This window comes from Callorhinchus milii, unplaced genomic scaffold, assembly GCF_018977255.1.
Source record: "Callorhinchus milii isolate IMCB2004 unplaced genomic scaffold, IMCB_Cmil_1.0 Scaffold2, whole genome shotgun sequence".
In the NCBI taxonomy this organism is placed as follows: domain Eukaryota; kingdom Metazoa; phylum Chordata; class Chondrichthyes; order Chimaeriformes; family Callorhinchidae; genus Callorhinchus; species Callorhinchus milii.
The window spans coordinates 33,838,848-33,856,864 of NW_024704743.1; the positions used below are offsets into that span (position 1 = coordinate 33,838,848).

General features: G+C 38.4%; 1 protein-coding gene across 1 annotated transcript in view; it reads right to left on the reverse strand.

Annotated features, from left to right (window-relative positions):
• The window catches only part of dtnbp1a (dystrobrevin binding protein 1a), an 87,399-nt gene that overhangs the window by 53,291 nt on the left and 16,091 nt on the right, over window positions 1-18,017 (reverse strand). Inside the window, exons 4-5 of the mRNA XM_042346462.1 lie at window positions 10,160-10,292; window positions 5,902-5,924 (exon numbers count right to left, since the gene is read on the reverse strand). Of these exons, the coding sequence (XP_042202396.1) occupies window positions 5,902-5,924; window positions 10,160-10,292 (156 nt within the window). The remainder of the gene's footprint in view (window positions 1-5,901; window positions 5,925-10,159; window positions 10,293-18,017) is intronic.

Genomic DNA, 18,017 nt, shown 5'->3' on the forward strand with positions numbered 1-18,017 from the left:
CCTGGGTACAAAAGCTTGAACTGTAACTAGTTAATATACCCTAACTACAACTTCCACGCAGGATAGCATCTTAGAGCGCTTTACAGTGGTGGAGCCTGACTCCGAGCCGGAAGGTGGAGGGAGGCGGTCGTAAGCACAGTCGAGGAGGAAAGTTTTCAGCCAGGACTTGAAACGGGAGAGAGGGGGCAAGGCAGAGGGATTGATTTGCACTTGTGTGCAAAGTGGTGACGTTTTCAAGTTTCATTGGTTTCTCCAAAAAAATACATACTCCTCCCCCATCTTTCCCCAATAAAGTCATCTGATGCATTAATGGAGAAGACAGTTGTGTAGGTTTGTAACTATTGGACTAGAAACTTCCTTGTCAACTTTCCCACTGCCAACATTTGACAAATATGTAGATAATAGAAACAAAAACAGGAGACCGCCAATGTAGTTTACTGCATTTGCTGCTCACGATGTGATCTCCTCTACATTAGAGAGACGAAATGCAGCCTGAGTGACCGAGTTGTCGAACACCTCCGTTCTGTCCGCAAGCACAACCTTGAGCTTCCGGTTTCTTGCCACTTCAACTCTCCCTCCCACTCTGACCTCTCCATCCACGGTCTCCTACACTGTTCTAATGAGTCACAGCGCAAGCTCGAGGAAGAGCACTTCATTTATCTACTAGGGACCTTATAGCCATCTGGCCTCAATATTGATTTCAACAATTTCAGACCATAATAGCTCACCTTTCCCCTCCCCCTCTTCCGTGACCATTACCACATCATTTGGGTCCCAGAAACACCTTTTCTCTCTCTGGTCTGCCTCCTTTGTTGCAATTTTTTACCCCCATTTGTTTTGCATTAACACCCCTATTCCCCCACTTTGTTTTGCATCATTAACACCTCATTATCATCCCCTCTACTCTACGCCCATTTTCTCCTTTGTCTTCCTTGCCCTGCCTCCCCCCTCTCTGTTAGCCCTTAAAAGCCTTTCCCTCCCAACATGCTCCAGTTCTGACGAAGGGTCGTGAACCGAAATGTTGACTCACTTGCCTTTCTCCATAGATGTTGCCTGACCTGCTGAGTGTTCCCAGTGACTTCTGTGTTTCAGATCTCCAGCATCTGCTGTATTTTGCGTTTTATGTGGACAATAGAAATGGTTTCAGTGCAGTAGCTTATAATACAGTAACTATCAAATCGTACAGACCATTATCTTATGATTTTGCTGGCTATGCAAGTGTATTATTTTCATATCAGATGTGTACCTTTCATATCAAATATGTATACCTACATATTTTTGCATTTTTGTATCAACAATAGATTTTTGGTTTGCACATCTGAAAATGTTTGCAGTATCTTATGCTGGAGAGGAAAGAATGGTGATTCATCTATATTATTAGTGGCTGCCAGGCTGGCACAGTGACATCCTCACCTCTCAGTCAGAAGGTTGTGGGTTCAAGTGCCAGGTCAGGTCTTGGAATCACATAATCTAGGATGACACTCCAATCGAGTGCTGGGGGTATGTTGCATTATCGGAGGTGCTGACTGAGATCCCGTCTGCCTGTTCAGATGGGCATTAAAGATCCTAATGCACTATTCAAAAAGAGAATGGAGTTTCTCCCAATGTCCTGGCCAATATTCCCCCAAATAAAAAATTGGTCACTCACTCCACAGCCTATTTGTGAGACATTGCTGTGTGTTAACTGGCTACTGTGTTTCGCCCACAAAATACAGTCAATCCACAAGTATATTATAAGTATATCCTGTGAAGCATTTTTTGAGACATCTTGAGGACCTGATAATAATAATAATAATCCTTGCATTTGATATAGCGCTTTTCACGTCGGGAGGACGTCCCAAAGCGCTTCACAGAACACACTGTAAAGTGAATTGACTGTATATTTGTGGGCGAACGCGGCAGCCAATTGCGCACAGTAATGTCCCACAAACAGTCGTAGATTGAAAATGACCAATTTATTATTGTTTTTGTTTTTGGAGGGATTATTATTAGGCGTGTGGAGTAAGGAAACTTGCCCAAGGTTTCGCCCTGTCTGGAACTGAACTCGGGTCTCTCACTTGCAAAGCGAGTGCTCTAACCACTGAGCTACAGGACTCCACACTAAGACACTATATCAAACGCAGAATTATTATTATACCGCAACAATTGTTATCAGCAATTTGATTATCCATTATTCACAATGGGGAGGTCTAGCACAGTTATTGGATGCAGCTCTTTGAGACTAAAAGACCTTAGTTTCAGAATCACCTGTTGAAGATGGAACCTGAACATGAAAACTCAAAATAAAAATCAATACAGATCCTGCTGTTAAGCTCCTAACATGCAAACATTCAGAGAGGAGGCCAAAGCAATATTCCACTGTGCAATTTATATTTAAATAGATTCATACATTTGTGTCCAATATTAGGTCAATGCTTAATATCTATTTTCAAGTCTCATTAAAAAACTCACTAGATGAATGCACAATGTGCAAGCCAGATAAACACTGATTGTCATATTAAAGGCATTTGGAAAATAACCAGTATTCTCTTTCTGTACCACCTGAAAAAAAAGGTTTCTTACATTTCTCTCACTGACTCTCTGCCAAACTCTTAACCAAACACTGCACCTGTTGGATCATATGATGGAGATGCAAGTTCACAGAAAATGGCTGGTGATTGACCAACTGTAGTTTTGGAAGCAGAACTAAAAATCGAATTAACATGGTCTGAAAATGGTCTTATAGTACAACTAATACATTTGTATTGATTCGATTCAGAAACAGTATCAAATTGATTCTAAAAAATACAGTATAAATGGGTGTTAATCTAGAACATTTCAGACGGTACAATCACCCGCCAACACAATCAAGGGACAGTCTCAGTCCAGGCTCTCACTAACTTTGGGGCTCAAATCTTCAAACTCCCTGCTACTTGGACTTCCCAGCTCCTCCTACACAGGTTGCAAACAATCCAAAATTCGGGAGTTTGCGCCCTCTTCCACCTTCAAGTCAATCAACCCTATCCTCGCTCGACTCCACTGGTTCCCCATCCCCCAGCAGATATTAAAATCTTTGTCCTCACATTCAAATCCCTCCACAGCCTCACCTTACCCTTTCTCTGGAACTTCCTGCAACCCTTTTACCCCAACCGCTCCCTCCACTCCGTGAACACCAGTCTGTTTCATGTCCCCTCTCGAAACACATCCCAAAGCGCTGAAATCCCATTCAGATTCCCAGTCAGCTGCATGAACTACTTTGTTTCCGATGTGAAAGGCACTTAAATATAAATGGTTGTTGTAGTATACACATTTTCCAAGAATCTCACTTCACGAGAACAGTGAGAAAATTATTTCCCAAATCTGACAAAATTCCAACAATTATTTAAGTTTTGTTTACTTATGTAATAATTCACTTAGATTTATGAACAAACCATAGCAACAATTATGACCAGAACCTTTCTAAAAGCCAGAACACACTTACAAAGATCGATTCAAATTGAGCGATATTAAGTACTATTAAAATAATTCCCTTGTAAGGAGGTTAGGATGAGCATACTGAACAAACAAGTTAAAACTAAAAGAAGAAAACTGATTAAGAGAAGGAAAGAACACAAAATTTGCATTTATATAGCAGCCTTCTCATCGGTAGCATCTCAGAGGGCTAATCACAAAATGGGGAAGAAAAAAAGCTATGTTTTCCTCAAACAACAGAAACTGTAATGGGAAGAAGGTTGTAAAACAGTGGTAGGAAAAAAATATATACATATTAATTGATGAATTTGGAAATTGGAACCGATTTAAACAAGTTCAATTGATCTAACGATGTCTGTAGCTTTACCAATCCATAATCTTCACCATCAACAAAGCAGAACTGAAAGCAACTTTTTTTGAGAAATTGTAATTTTGCCTTTCCAAATGATTAGATCTGAAAGTTATTAACCAGTAAATCTATCACTGACAATGTAGATCATTAAGAGTTTTAAATTTAAGAAATCGTGGTTTAACAATGAAAAGTACAATTTAATTTCCAGTTCTATATTCACGCATCAACAAATTCAATTATGTGGCTTCAAACAACTACAATACAAAAATGTTACCCCTAGGAAATGCAGCAAAAGATTTCAACAATTGCAACTGCTCGTCATTACTGCTCCGGAAAGCCTTCCTAAAATTGCTGCAAAAATGTGTTATGCTTTACCACTGAACTGGTTTTACACCATAGGAATAAACTATTTTTTTTGGAAAGAAGTGCAAATTAGTAGTCTGGAAATTCATTGCTACCATCTGAGTTTTATTAAAATAGAAATAAATACTAGTTGTCTATTGATAATAAATGGATTAATACAATACAAGGTATGTTTATACAACTTAACTACATGTACTTGCAAGCATTCGGGCAAGTGTATGTTTTAGATCACAAAATACTTTTGATATTAGTCATCTTCTGGTCACAACATCAATAAGTTTACATTCTTTCTGAGTTCATTTAATGTCAAAGGCAAGTATTTATTCTATTAAACAGAAAATAAACCTTGTATCCTGCTTAAGAATACCTCTGAATCAACAAAACTGAAGTTGGAATATTTCTATGAACCAATCTTTTAATGATTTATAAGAATTTAATTTTAGAATGACAATAAAGAAACATTCAGCACTTTACATTTTGTACAATTCTTTCAAGAGATTGTTCCTGGACTGGTGCAGGATATGGAACAATAATTCACACAAGCCCACAGTAGTGCCAAGAACTGTTCCAGACTGGATTTAATTACATCCATTAAGTGTAAAGGGCCCGTTTACATCGCTACTGTTTTGTAATTAATGTACAGTCCCTAAATTCAATTTTTAAAATACTTAAAATTGCAAAAACTCTATAAGCTAAGCTCTTGCTTAACTTAAGAGAAGCGGCATCTTGTAAAACCTAAACTGCATTTTTCTAAACTATGTCCTTTACAAAGTCATAAAGAGCTACTTTCTAAAGTACTTAGTTTTAAACACATTAGGCAAAATACTTCTACAATTCTTAGATTTGCATGAAATTTGAATTGAAAAGAGTGAAAGTTTTTGATCATTATGACAAGTCAGAAATCTGACTCCGAGTGAGTCACTAGTGAAACTTAAGGAACTCTGTACATACAGACAATCCATGATCAATATTGTTCAAATTCCATGCAGATATGTAATACTGTGCATTTATATTGTATTTTCTCCTAGTTTTAAGTTTGTTTGAAGGCAATGAGTAGCTTAGAAAAAATTCATTCTGTGAAAGAAATACACTCAAAATAGATACAGTAGAAGGTATAGCAAATATATTTGTTGTCATTGTAGCCAAATAATCTTTGAAAAACAATTAAATACAATCTAGAATTGAATAGCCTAAAAGTTCACCTACCATTACAGTTAATTTTGTTTTTTGTCCTGTTTTGTCATCCTATTAGTGATAGAACTGTATGCCTGAATGTTCACAAAAACTTGCTAGGTTCTTTTTGGGAAAAGCACCCCTTTTGTATACACTTCCTGCAGTAGGCAGGAAGTATCATTTCAGTAATTTCCTTCATTTCTTTAACATTGATGATGATTACTGTAGCTGGACATAAAAATAACTCATTCTATAATTAGATAGGTAAACCCAGTAGAGGAAGCATTTGCAAAAATAACATTATTTGTGCTCTTTTCTAAGGCAGCAAAATGGTGATCATTGCTCCACTTGAGTAAAGGCAGAATTGTTTTCTGCACCAACATGGTTGGCCAGCTGTTAAGAGAAAACTGTCACAGCAGTAAATCAGTTGTGTATGCACTTATAATTTGAGTTTGCACACACACACCCCAAACATTCATAACCAACTTTAACCTCAGTGGAACCCAAAAACTTTTTTTTAAGATTTGATAAGCTCATAAAAGTTAAAATACAAAAAAGCTTACCTTTGAAAGCTTCTATTTCTTTCCTGTTAAAAAAATAAAAAGAACATTACAATACAAATTCCAAAACAAATTTATATTTACACAGCGCCTTTCACATTTGAGTAGACATCCCAAAGTGTTTAACATAACTGGCTTGGCTCCTCAGCTGGAGGTGGGGTGGAGAAAGTTGATCAAAAGCGCAGTAGATCTTGAGGCCGCCCTTGAACAAACTGAGGGAGGGAGGCAGTCGGCGGGACTCTGAGATGGAATTCCAGAAAATGGGATCAAAAAGACTGAAATCCAGCCTGCTGATCAGGCAGGGGCAGATAAGGCAAGAGACATGAAGCAGGCCAGTGCTTGCAGAGTGAAGAGAACGGATGGGTCAGCAGGGTAGAGGAACTAAGTCGCCAAGCTATGTCCCCATTGTAATTACGTTTGTGTACACGTCTTTCATAATTACTGAAAAAAATTAATCATCATTAAATAGAAAGACAAACGGTACATTTGATATTGTTTCAATTACCTACAAACCGCATATTCCTTTTATGTTACTTTTCATATTATTTAGGTCAGGTGGGTGCTTGACACACGCAGAAACCCATCACTACACTTAAGGGATCATTTTATAAAACTAACCAATAACAAAAATAAAACTTGGAAATCCCAAATGAGATAAAGTAGGAAAGCATTAAGAAAAAGCATTAAAATAATCCTTGCATTTGACATAGTGCCTTATCACAGCATTGAGAAATCTCAAAACACTTCATAGGATATACTGTAAAATGGAGTAACTGTGTACAGTATTTTGTGGGTGACTGTAGCAGCTAGTTTGCACACAGCAATGTCCCTCAAACAGCCATGGAGTGAGTGACCAATTTTATTTTGTAGATTGATGACCAAGATACCAATAGAAATTTGCTTCTCTTTTCAAACAGGGGCATAGGATCTTTAATGTCCAACAGGACAGGCAGACAGGACCTTGATTTAACAGCTCATCCAACGGACTGCAACTCCGACAATGTAGCTCACCCCAGTACTGCACTTGAGTGTCAGAATAGGCTATTTGAGTTCCAAGTCCCAACGTGGGGCTTGAACCCACAACCTTCTGATTTAGAGGCTGATACAAAATTATATTGTTGTGATGGAAAAATACAAACAATACTGCATGATTAAATTGGTGTTCATTGTTTTTACAACTCAGACAGTATATTTTTCTTGCATCGAGCAGCTGTATTAAAACACTCCCAACCCAGGTAGAGCATAATCAACACAAAACCTCCATATACTATGCTTCAATAAAGCTCATCTTCTGAAGGCAGCCCTCAATATATGATTTTATTCATCAGAACAGCTGTCCCAGTAACCTCTGAATGACATTGCCAATTCAAAGCCAACTGTGCAGTTGTTGGTAGTTCTGTGTTCCATGACCTTGCCCACAAGACATAAATTGACTCAGAAAGCAGATTTACTAAGATTTACTTTTTTTATAAGTAAAGAAAAACCTGTGAAACAAAACACATTTTCATCTTATCAATTAAGTTGGATTCAAATCTAATCATATGTTTTGCAATAAAAACAAAATGTACTTTACAAATCAACCATTCACTTGGCAAGATAAAAGATCTTCATGGCACTTTCATCCTTACTGTTAAATTGAAGTCATGCAATCTAATAAATTAGATTAGGAAACCATTTTTGATTCTCTCAAGGAAGCCAACAAATTTCCATTAGAATGCACCAAATTTCAAGACAAAACTGAACTGTTCTTTCATTGTTTTATTTTTCAATAATTTTACAATTGTAATATGGATTTGCAAGGTCAACTTTTTCCACAACTAGTCTGGTCCTTATGAGGATAACAAAATCTCTATCTGCTCCACGAATCAGAGTAGGACCACGGTCTACCTAATTCATTTTCTGCAAATTAGTGGCATCCATCAACCTATTGTCACAAGACCTATTTGCGAAAAGCACAATACCAAATGTATGGATTATTATATCCTTTACAAAAAAGATTTTAAAATAAAAAACATCTAGTGGTTTAGAAGTAGAGGTAGAAATACAGAAGAAAATTAATTCTTTACAAGCTTACAAAGGGGGGGACGTGTAAATAAAAGCTAAAACAACTGTTATAATTTTTAGATGCACTTCTGCATGAGAAGATTTTGGATTTTATCACAGCGTACAAAACAGATTTAATTGAGAAGAATCAGCATGACTTCCAATCCCAAAACAACAAACTATATTTATATAGCACCTTTCATGTCAAGAAGACACCCAAGGTGCTGGACAGTGAAGTGTTTGTACTCGAGTTGGGGAATCAAGGGGTATGACCGAAGACATGGTCAAAGAGGAAGGTCTTGAGAAGGGCCTTGGAGAAGGCAAAAGAGGAGTGAGTCAAAGGGACTGTGATGGAGTTCCATAGGGTGGGTTGGAAAGGCTGAAGGCCTGACCACCTATAGACATGTAGCAGGCCAGTGTCCGCCAAGCAGAGGAAGCGGGCAAGTTGGTAAGGTTTTAGCAGGTCGCAGAGGTAGGGTGAGGCAATACTGTGGAAGGCTTTGAATCCAACGATTGATGAAACTGCAAATGCATCATCCTTGAGTTCCCATTATGAATCGAAGTGGCTATGCTCATAGCTTAATAGAGTTCATTTTATACCAAGAGCCCAAAGCGCAATCCAATCTTCCATTACATACAGTGGGAAATAGTTCTTCAAATTCAGAACCATTCAGCATATTACAATGTGAACTTAAGGTTAGAAAAACATCCATTCCTCAAAAGCAATGCAATAGGATAAGCCTTCAGCCCAGTAATTTTGAGTGTAATTGTTCCGATTAAAATGTCATCTGTATGTTTGAAATTCATCATGTAATAGGAGTAAAGGATCCCAATCAAATGGGTGCTTATTTTTTAATGAAAGTTTCATATTCATGGAGCAAGAAAGATTCATAACCTGCACAAAAATGTTTTGGGGTTTCTTCTCCAATACGTCTTAAGCTTTATCTGTATTGATTACTACAAAATTCAATATACAATATCTATAGAGCAAATTATCATGGCGGTTTTAGGTGGAATAGACTTTATGCATCTAAAATGAAGCCCAATTTTTTTTGGGGGGTGAGGGTGAGGGAGGGAATGAAGAACAAAATCCACTGGATTTGTTCCATGAATCAAACTAATTCAGTCATTCTGAGACATAGGCACTAATGACAATTTTAAAAATTGTAGTTTTGACACACACAAACTGTAGGTTCATTACAGTAAATCGTATCAGTTGGGACCATAACATTTACTTTGACTTATGCAAAGTCCAAGTTGCAAGCGAACTGTACAAGTTGAAGAAAATCCAATTTAGTCAATAATCTACCCAGCATATTCGTAATTTAATGCAGTTAGTAAGTGTGCACGCGGTAATTCATCACTCTAGTTGGTAAGGGCACATGCAATGACAGGTTAAGACTACAGTTCCCTCAATTCGATGCATCTCGAGACATTGGAATTGCAGGAAATGAAGCACTTCCATGCATGGTTTGATGGATCAAGACTACATTTTCCATGATTCAATGCAGCCAGCAGGTAAATGTGCATGCGGGTTAGAACGTCATTTCCCGTGATTCAAGGCAGCTGGTAAGTGCAGGAGTAATAGTAGGGGAGCGAATTAAGAGATGATAAATATGAGTAGTAAGACTAGCAAAGAAATCTAAGTGGTTTTGATAGGAAATTGAATGGGACTCGGGTGAATGTACAACCTAGGCAATAATATGATTTATAAAGATAAAACTTATGCAAGTTTTACTGTATTATGCTGATATGGGGGAAAAAACTGAAGACCAACCCAGCAGAGGAATAATGTACAATGGGAAAGTACAATTGATACAAAAATCTAAATAGAGACAGTCCCTTTGGTTTATCCCATCTCCTGGGTGTGTCAACAACCACAACAAATTGTAGTTATGTAGCACTTTTCACATTGGGAGGACGTCCAAAAGTGCAGGACAGTCAAGGGTTTGCACTCGAGCTGTGGGCCGGAGGGCAAGGGGGTGATGGTGGTGTTTAGCCACATTGCTAAACAGAAACCTCAACACACTGAAAGTAGTTGTTAGAACAAAACTGGGAAGGAACCAACATAATTATAGAGTATAGCAAGCTGTAATTACCTCACTCCAAATCTTAAAGTGAACATGTTCTTGCAATTTTTCGTTGGGGAAACAAAATTCACTAGCAAGCAAATAATAACCGAACGTAATAAATATGGTGTGCTTTTGTTGACAATTACCTTTTTTGTTTCTTGTAGTTTTCCAGCTGAAGGATCTGTTCTTGTTTATAGCGCTCAAATTCGCACTGTTCACATATATCCTCCAAGTACAGTAAGTGACTCTCCAACTCCTCAAAGTCAGCTTCCAATTGAGCTGCAAGAAAAGGAAAGCTTTCAAATGTCATTGTTAGCAATTTTGTTGCTGAATAATTTATTACATCTTTGAACCTAAGATACTTCAATGTTTTGCTGAAATTCAAGATGTCATGTTATAATTTATAGCACAGATATTTAGATCAAGTCACAAATCTACCTGAAATGAAGAATGACATCACTGTTCTTATATACCAAACTGAAGCAGCACAACTGCTTTCACTTTAGTAAGTTCCAGAAAATTACACGATCACAAGATTGGTCTGGATGAAGAAGTCCCCTCAATCCATCCAATCTCGCCCAGGATCATCTCAGGAGGAACTGTGATAAACATCAAGCATGGTAGAAATCTTGGTAAAGAAAAGTGAATGTTTTGGGTGCCTAAGCTGCGATCAGCCAGGCTCAGTTGGTAGCACTCTCGCCTCTGAGCCAGACGGTTGTGGGTTCAGACCCTACATTGGGACTTGAACTCATAATGTAAACTGTCACTCCAATAGTGTTATGGGTGTGTTGCATTGTCGGAGATGCCGCCCTTCGGATGAAACATTACACCCAGGTCCTGTCTGCCTGTTCAGGTAGTCATTAGGGTTCCCACAGCACTACTAGAAAAGAAAATGGGAGTTTCATTCAGTGTCCTGGTCAACAGTCCTCCAAATAAAATTGGTCATCTATTTCATGTTTATGCGTTGCTGTACGCAATTGGACTGCCACATTTGCCTACAACCATAGTCACTCAACTTCACAGTAAATTCTGTGAAGCACTTTGGAATGCCCTCCTGAGATGAAAGGCGCAATACCAAATGCAAGGATTATTACGATTACCCCTTCAGAACATCCATCCTTCCATTCCCCTCCATTACTGCATCAAGCTGCTTTTTTTCCCCAACATTCTGACCTGTACAACAAAATTACACTTGTATAGCGCCTTTCACGTTGGGAGGATGTCTCAAGACGCTTGACGGTCAGTGTTTCTACCACCTTTCCTGCCAAAATGTAAAACTTCCTCCAACCTGGAACCATCCAAAATCAGAAAATTCAGTCAGGCCAAGGATCCAATAATATCAGTTTGATTTCTCCTTTAAGTTTTAAATAGCCTCTGTGTCATGACTTATTAGAATAGTATTGTAGCACTTTTCAAAGCCCATAGGTATTGGGTCTTATATTAGTAAAAAGAAATCTGCACATTTAACAGCATTACTAATGCTCCATCGATTGCGTGACTTTTTTTGCTACTGTCAGATCCTTCTAATTAGACCAGTCAAGAGACTCAGCATTAGAGGTTATAGCAATTTATTAAAGATTTCAAATTCACTTTGCATTACTTATTCCCTGCTGTCAAAAATGGTTTCTCCATAGTAACTGAAATGGTCAGATTCTTGTATTCAAGTTCCTGCACTCCTCTGCAACCCCCTACCTCTCTGACATCCTCTCTCCTCAAAACAGTACCCATTGCCTTCGTTCCTCCGGGTCTGGCCTCCTCCTCGTCCCCCGAGTCCTCCATTCCACCCTCGGTGGCCGTGCCTTCAGCTACTACGCCCCGAGGCTCTGGAACGCCCTTCCTCACTCCCTTCGCCTCGCTCCTCCCTTCCCATTTTCAGGTCTCTGCTGACGACCTTTCTTTTCAACCGCCCCTTTGGTCACCTTCCTCCCCCTCCCCCTGGCTCAGTCCTGGGATCCGTTACTGTAAAGCGTTCTGAGACGCCGTCCGACGTGGAGGGCGCTATATAAGTCCAAGTTGTTGTTGCAGTAATTTATGAAAGGAAACAAACTCGTTATTCAATGCAGCACACTTTATATAACGTGAAAGAAAATTCCTATTAACCGGCTGAATTAGTTTGAAAAATAATCATCAAATGTAATCATAACAAAAGTACGTTCAGATTATTCAATCTCATAAATTTTCACATTCGGTAATCCAAGTCTCAAATGTATGCAAATTATCATTGATTAAGGCATCACTGTCATTTGTTGCATTTGTCTTTGATCTCATTTCTTCAGCCCTTTATATTGGATATCACGTAGCTTTTCTACAACCAATCATATCTCTGCATTCTTTACACGAACAGCTACCATTGCTGGCAGGACCATAATTTAACAGTATTTGGACATGTCCAGCTGTTCTGCTGCTAGTAGATGCATAACTCACTTACAATATATACTACATGGATCCCACAGCACCCAGAACCTTGCACAATGATCAACGGCTTAAAGTGCAGGAAGCAGCAACCAGCAATAAACGAGCGCTGGAAGAGCAGAGTGCAGGCTGAAATATAAGGCTGGAGAAGAATGCATAGGTATGACAGGAGTATAAAGTTTGAGAAGGCCATGAAGGAATTTGAAGATCAAGACAATGATCTTAAGATCGCTTTTTTGAGTGACTGGGAGCTAAATCAAACACTCAATTAAAATATGAATGTTGGATCTTTTGAATTTCTTCTCTAAGCACGATCAAATGATGGGCACTAATGTATTGAGATAAAAACAACTTATATTTAGTTAATCATATACAACTGAACCCAAATCCTAAAAATCAAGTAAATCAAATAATTCAGTCATACATTGGTACTGACATGAGGCACACACTTGCAGTTCATTAATCTATCATGTATTTTGAGGCATATCTGCTGTAGAGTGGAAACTTGTTACTAAAAGCAGAAATACACCACTATCAATAGACAGGCTGATTTTGCCCTCATTAATGAGTGAGGAAATTTGATTACAGTCAGTTTAAAATTGAAACAAAAATACTGAGAAAGTGGCCTGAATACTGTAGTGTATTGCCATCATTACTGTGGGTCCGTCCACAAGGTGAGGCTCTACTGTAAGCAAGTTGAAACAGAATTACAATTTGGGATATAAAGAGTAAATAGCTGGATATGATTACAGCAGTGATTCAAAGCTCTTAACTACTTAAACTGCTTTAAGGCTATTTTATTAGGATCAATTGAATAACTGCCTTGTAACACACCACTTGTGTAGCACATGTCATAAATAATACAGTAAACCGCCACATATCTCATACCAATTATTTGTATGTAAAATTATCCTTTTTTGTCAGTAGTAAGAAGGCATTTATTTAGCACTGTACAGTTTTAGGCTAGTCAGGAGAAAGAAAGAGAGAGAGGGATAGAAGAGAGAAAAACCTAGACTTAGAGAAAGAAAATGAGAAAGTTGGAGAGGCAGAAAAAGAGAGGGGCTGGCACAGCATGTTAGTATTTTAACTCCTAATGGAAAAAGTTTGTGGGTGGAACCATAGACAATTTGCATGTTGTGTAATGACCACTTATTCAAAATGTTTGCTTATTCACAATGGCCTGGTCCCGATTAGTGCAGATAATTGGCTTTCCACTGTTACTTGGCCATAGCAACATTTAGATACGTGAATGCTGTGTTCTATTCAGCCCTCCTTGTCAATGTTAAAACGAATAATCATTCAAAATAAATAAGATGCCCTAAATGTGTATGTTTTGCCAACAATAACCTTGACACTATCATTTCTAAAACAGTGCATTACACACCATCTAACAAGCTATATAAAAGCTATACTTTTATATAAAATACATGCAGGTACATGTAAGTACATTCCAGAAAGAGGAAATTTTGTAAATCTTTCAATAGAAATAAATTATGGTAAATTCAAAATTACATTTCACTTATGTGCAATGAACCAAGACCCCCTTTGTATTAAGTGCAACATTCAAATCGAATCAAAAAAATATGTCATCTATTGTAACATAGAATGACATCTATCAGTTAGCAGCTCAGCAAACATACAGGCATCTTTTGACCACAACTAACCACAACATGACATCTTGGTTAACAGAATGTTGAATTCCTTGTCATTTGGTTTGTTTAAATAAAATCCAAACTGGTAACAAAACCAGTCAGATTCAATCAAACCCTGAATCAAAATAGAAAAATTCTCTTCCAGAGATATTGCATGCTATACAATACTAATTGGTGGAAGTTGTTTAAGCCTTCCACAGGTATTACCTCTTGCTGTAGTACACCACTGTTAACAAATCTAAATTAATTTCTCCAACCCTGATATTTTTAGAGTCAAATGCCAACTTCCTCTTTTAAGGATGGTCTTTTTTTTAAATAATATTTTCCACCTTTACTATTTTTCTAGCACCTGAGTGCTTAACATCTGAAAATATAGCTACTCACCACTTAGTGACTCATCTTCCTAGACCAGCTGAATGAGTTTGAGACTGTTGATTTAATTCACCAAATGCACTGCATGTGCCCGCGCCCGAGCGTGTGCCTGTGCCCGAGCGGGTGCCATGCCCCTGACCGTGTGCCTGCGCCCCTGAGCGTGTGCCTGTGCCCCTGAGCGTGTGCCTGCGTGTGTGCCATTCTTTGTGTCTGTGAGTTTGTGTCTGTGAGTGTGTGTTTCTCGTTCTGCGGGTGTGTGTCAGTCTCTCTGTCTGTGCGGTGACAGGTTCCGAATGGCAGGAGGTAGTGATCTTCTGGAGCCCCTCAGTCAGGACTAATTCCCTCCCTTGTCCGGACAAAGCACTGGACAGTCAGGGATTTGGACCCAAGCAGGTGGTTGGAATCAGGAGGGCTGAAGGGCAGGGAGAAGGGTGGCCAAAGGTGCGGTCGAAAAGGAGGGTTTTGAGACATGCCTTGAAGGAGGCAATGGAGGGAGCAAGGTGAAGGGACTGTGGGATGGAGTTCCAAGGGGTGGGGGCAGTGCGGCTGACGGTCTGCCCGCCGATGTTGGGAAGGGCCGGGCATGAGGAGCAGGCCGGACGGAACTTGCTGAGGGGGGGGAGTAGACAGGTTGATACGGCATTATCAGGTCACAGAGGTAGGAAGGAGCAAAGCCATGAAGGGCTTTGAAGATGAGGATGAGGATTTTGAACTCTATCCTCTGGGGGATTGGGAGCCAGTAGAGCTGAGCGAGGATAGGGTTGTCACTTCAAAATCTTCTTTGCCTTGCAGCCTACCTCACTTCCAGCTTTCCTGCTTCATCTCGCAGTTCAGCCAAAACTCAGCATAAACTTACAGCTGGCACTTGAATTAATACTCTTTAACAGAGTCCTGTGCTTAATCAAAGGTGGTACTGGATAGCACTCCATAGCCTTCATTTTCATTTTTCATTTTTTTTAAAAAATGACAAATTAACTCCCTGGCTAGCTGTCAGAATTTATTTAAACAAGTAGCTCCTCTTAATTTTTTCAGACTTTCTGTTTCAGTGAAATTAGATTCCAAAACCCAAAAGCTATAAACACATTATTTGCAAGATCCAAAACAAATCAATACTGATTTTGTAAGAGAAAATGACGGGAATAAATTATTCATAACATCATTTTGAGGACTTCATTTAAGCTTCCAGCCTTGGTGTTGCACTCCAATTATTCTAGTGCTCCTGGTCAGTCTTTCAATGCACGAGTGCAGAACTCCTGCTGTCAAGTCTAGTTTATTGTAAATGGACTACCACCTCACAAACAATAACTTATTTTACTAGCTGTCACTTTTAATGCACATCCTATATACGCAAATAAAATCAAACTATAACCACCAAGTATTGCAACTGAATTGACTCTCCAGATCTAGGCATACCTAGTATTTATTTTGAATAATAGCAAGGACAATGTTTTAAAATTAGAAATATAGGGCACACAAAATTGCACACATGAAATCTCTCATTTAATCTACAGCTGAGGCACATCAACCATTGAATGAGAAAATGAAGTTTAAACTATCATCGCCTTTCTCCCGATTTTAATATTCTCCATTCCAGTTGGCCTCCGAGTTTATTAAACATTGCGATGGCATTTATCTCAACAAACCTCTATTAGGAGACATGGAATGTTACTGTTCATATAGGTTGTTCTGCATTAGTGCAGTACAGAAACAAGTATATAGAACTTGCATTAAAAAGTATGAAAACAATGCTTCCATCAACAGTAATCAATGAAACTTTGTTTTACACTACCCATCAGCATCTCAGTCTTAGTCAATTATCTTAAAATTGTGCAAATTTTGCAAAATTCCTCAAGTTCAGTCTCAATCTGGAAGCCTTTGCTGCAGTTCTTCCACACAATTCAAATTTTAAAGCAGTGGCATTTGACACAGGAATTTAGGGCCTCCTGAGCCAAAATATGCTTTATTTTCAAAATGTTACCATTTGTAAACCCTGGGCATTTTGCCCACAAACTATAGTCAATTCATTTTACAGAATATTTTAGGGTATTGATAGCAAAAAACATGCATTTACTAATAATGCCTGTCTAGATCAGCAAGAAATCAGTTTGCTCCGAATACCCTTTGCATTATGAAGTAAGAGGATTACTTTGACAGGCTGACCAGAGTTTCTGAAATAAAACTATAGCTGCAACAAATTGATTATTAAACCACTGAATTCATTCATGTGTTGGCTGTGGTCCTTATCAGACTCTACAGGCTTCTAAAACTCCAGATTGTCAGCGTCTAAAACTATTCCCTTATTTCTTGCTTTTTCGTTTAACCTTTTCAATCTGAGCAGTATACCTCACCTTGGATCTCAACCTAGGTTTCTGAAAATGTGGTCAGGAATTATTTTTTAATGGAATTTTAGTTTATACCAGTTTGTAAAAGACAGTGAAGCATTCTGCTCAAGATCTGTGGTAATCAGCTCTTATTTTTAGATAGAATTGCTATATGGTTTTACACCACAAAACCAAAGAAATTTATAGCATGTTCTAGTCTCCTGCCCAAACCCACCCATAACCATTTATACTTCTCCTGTTCAGATATTTATCCAACTCTGTCTCAAAAAAGAATCATAATATTTCACCCTTATATTTTGGCATTCATCTGCAAATTATGCAATAGCTCCTTTGTATATTATTGCATATAGTTCAATGAAAATCATTCATAATGAGTGGTCTTGGATTGAAATATTAACAAGGCATAAAAGATTTTCAATCTGTTTAAAACTTTAGGACAAAGGCAAACTACAGGGCAGATTCATTATAAAGTGGTAGGTAGTCTGGGTCCATAAACTCATGTCCCATGTTAAAAATTAAGGGTGGAAAAAAAGTCCATCTTTCAGGTCACCACTGACCTCAATTCCTGCCTGTTGTGTACATGTGCTGTTTGCAGGAAGCGTGACTGACATTACTGCATGCACACTACAAAATAATGTCAGCAGTGATTCATGTGCATAGCTTGTAAGCAGTGCACATCAAGCATCATTGGTGACAACCTGAAAAGCAGTATTTGTTTACTGCAGGAAACCAGATAGTCAGCATTGGAAGCCAAGTATTCATATTATAGTACTGCTGGGTATATAGTACACCAGAGCTGTCGGCAACCAGTGCTAAACTGGGGCACATATTAACACTGTATAAGGCTCAAGTTTTTCCACAATTTCATTACAGGCAAGAGCACTCTAAACAAGACAATATCCAGGGAAATCACTTAAAGCGGAGTGTTTTTATAAAACTAGTATTGTCCACAACCCATTATAATGGCTCATGCAGGAATAAAAATACATGCAGTGTTATTCCAGGCTGCTGATTCTAAAACACCTTAAGCAACTTTCAAAGTTTAACATTTGATGTGTAATCACACCACCCTCTCGTGGTAGTAGAACCTAAAAACTGAAGTTCACAGATCAATACAAACCCTTTACAATACTATTGTTTTAACTTGTGCAAAGGGAAAATGCTATAACTACTTAAAAAATTATGTAGAATCTGCATTCAATGGATACTTTTTCAGTCTACCCAAC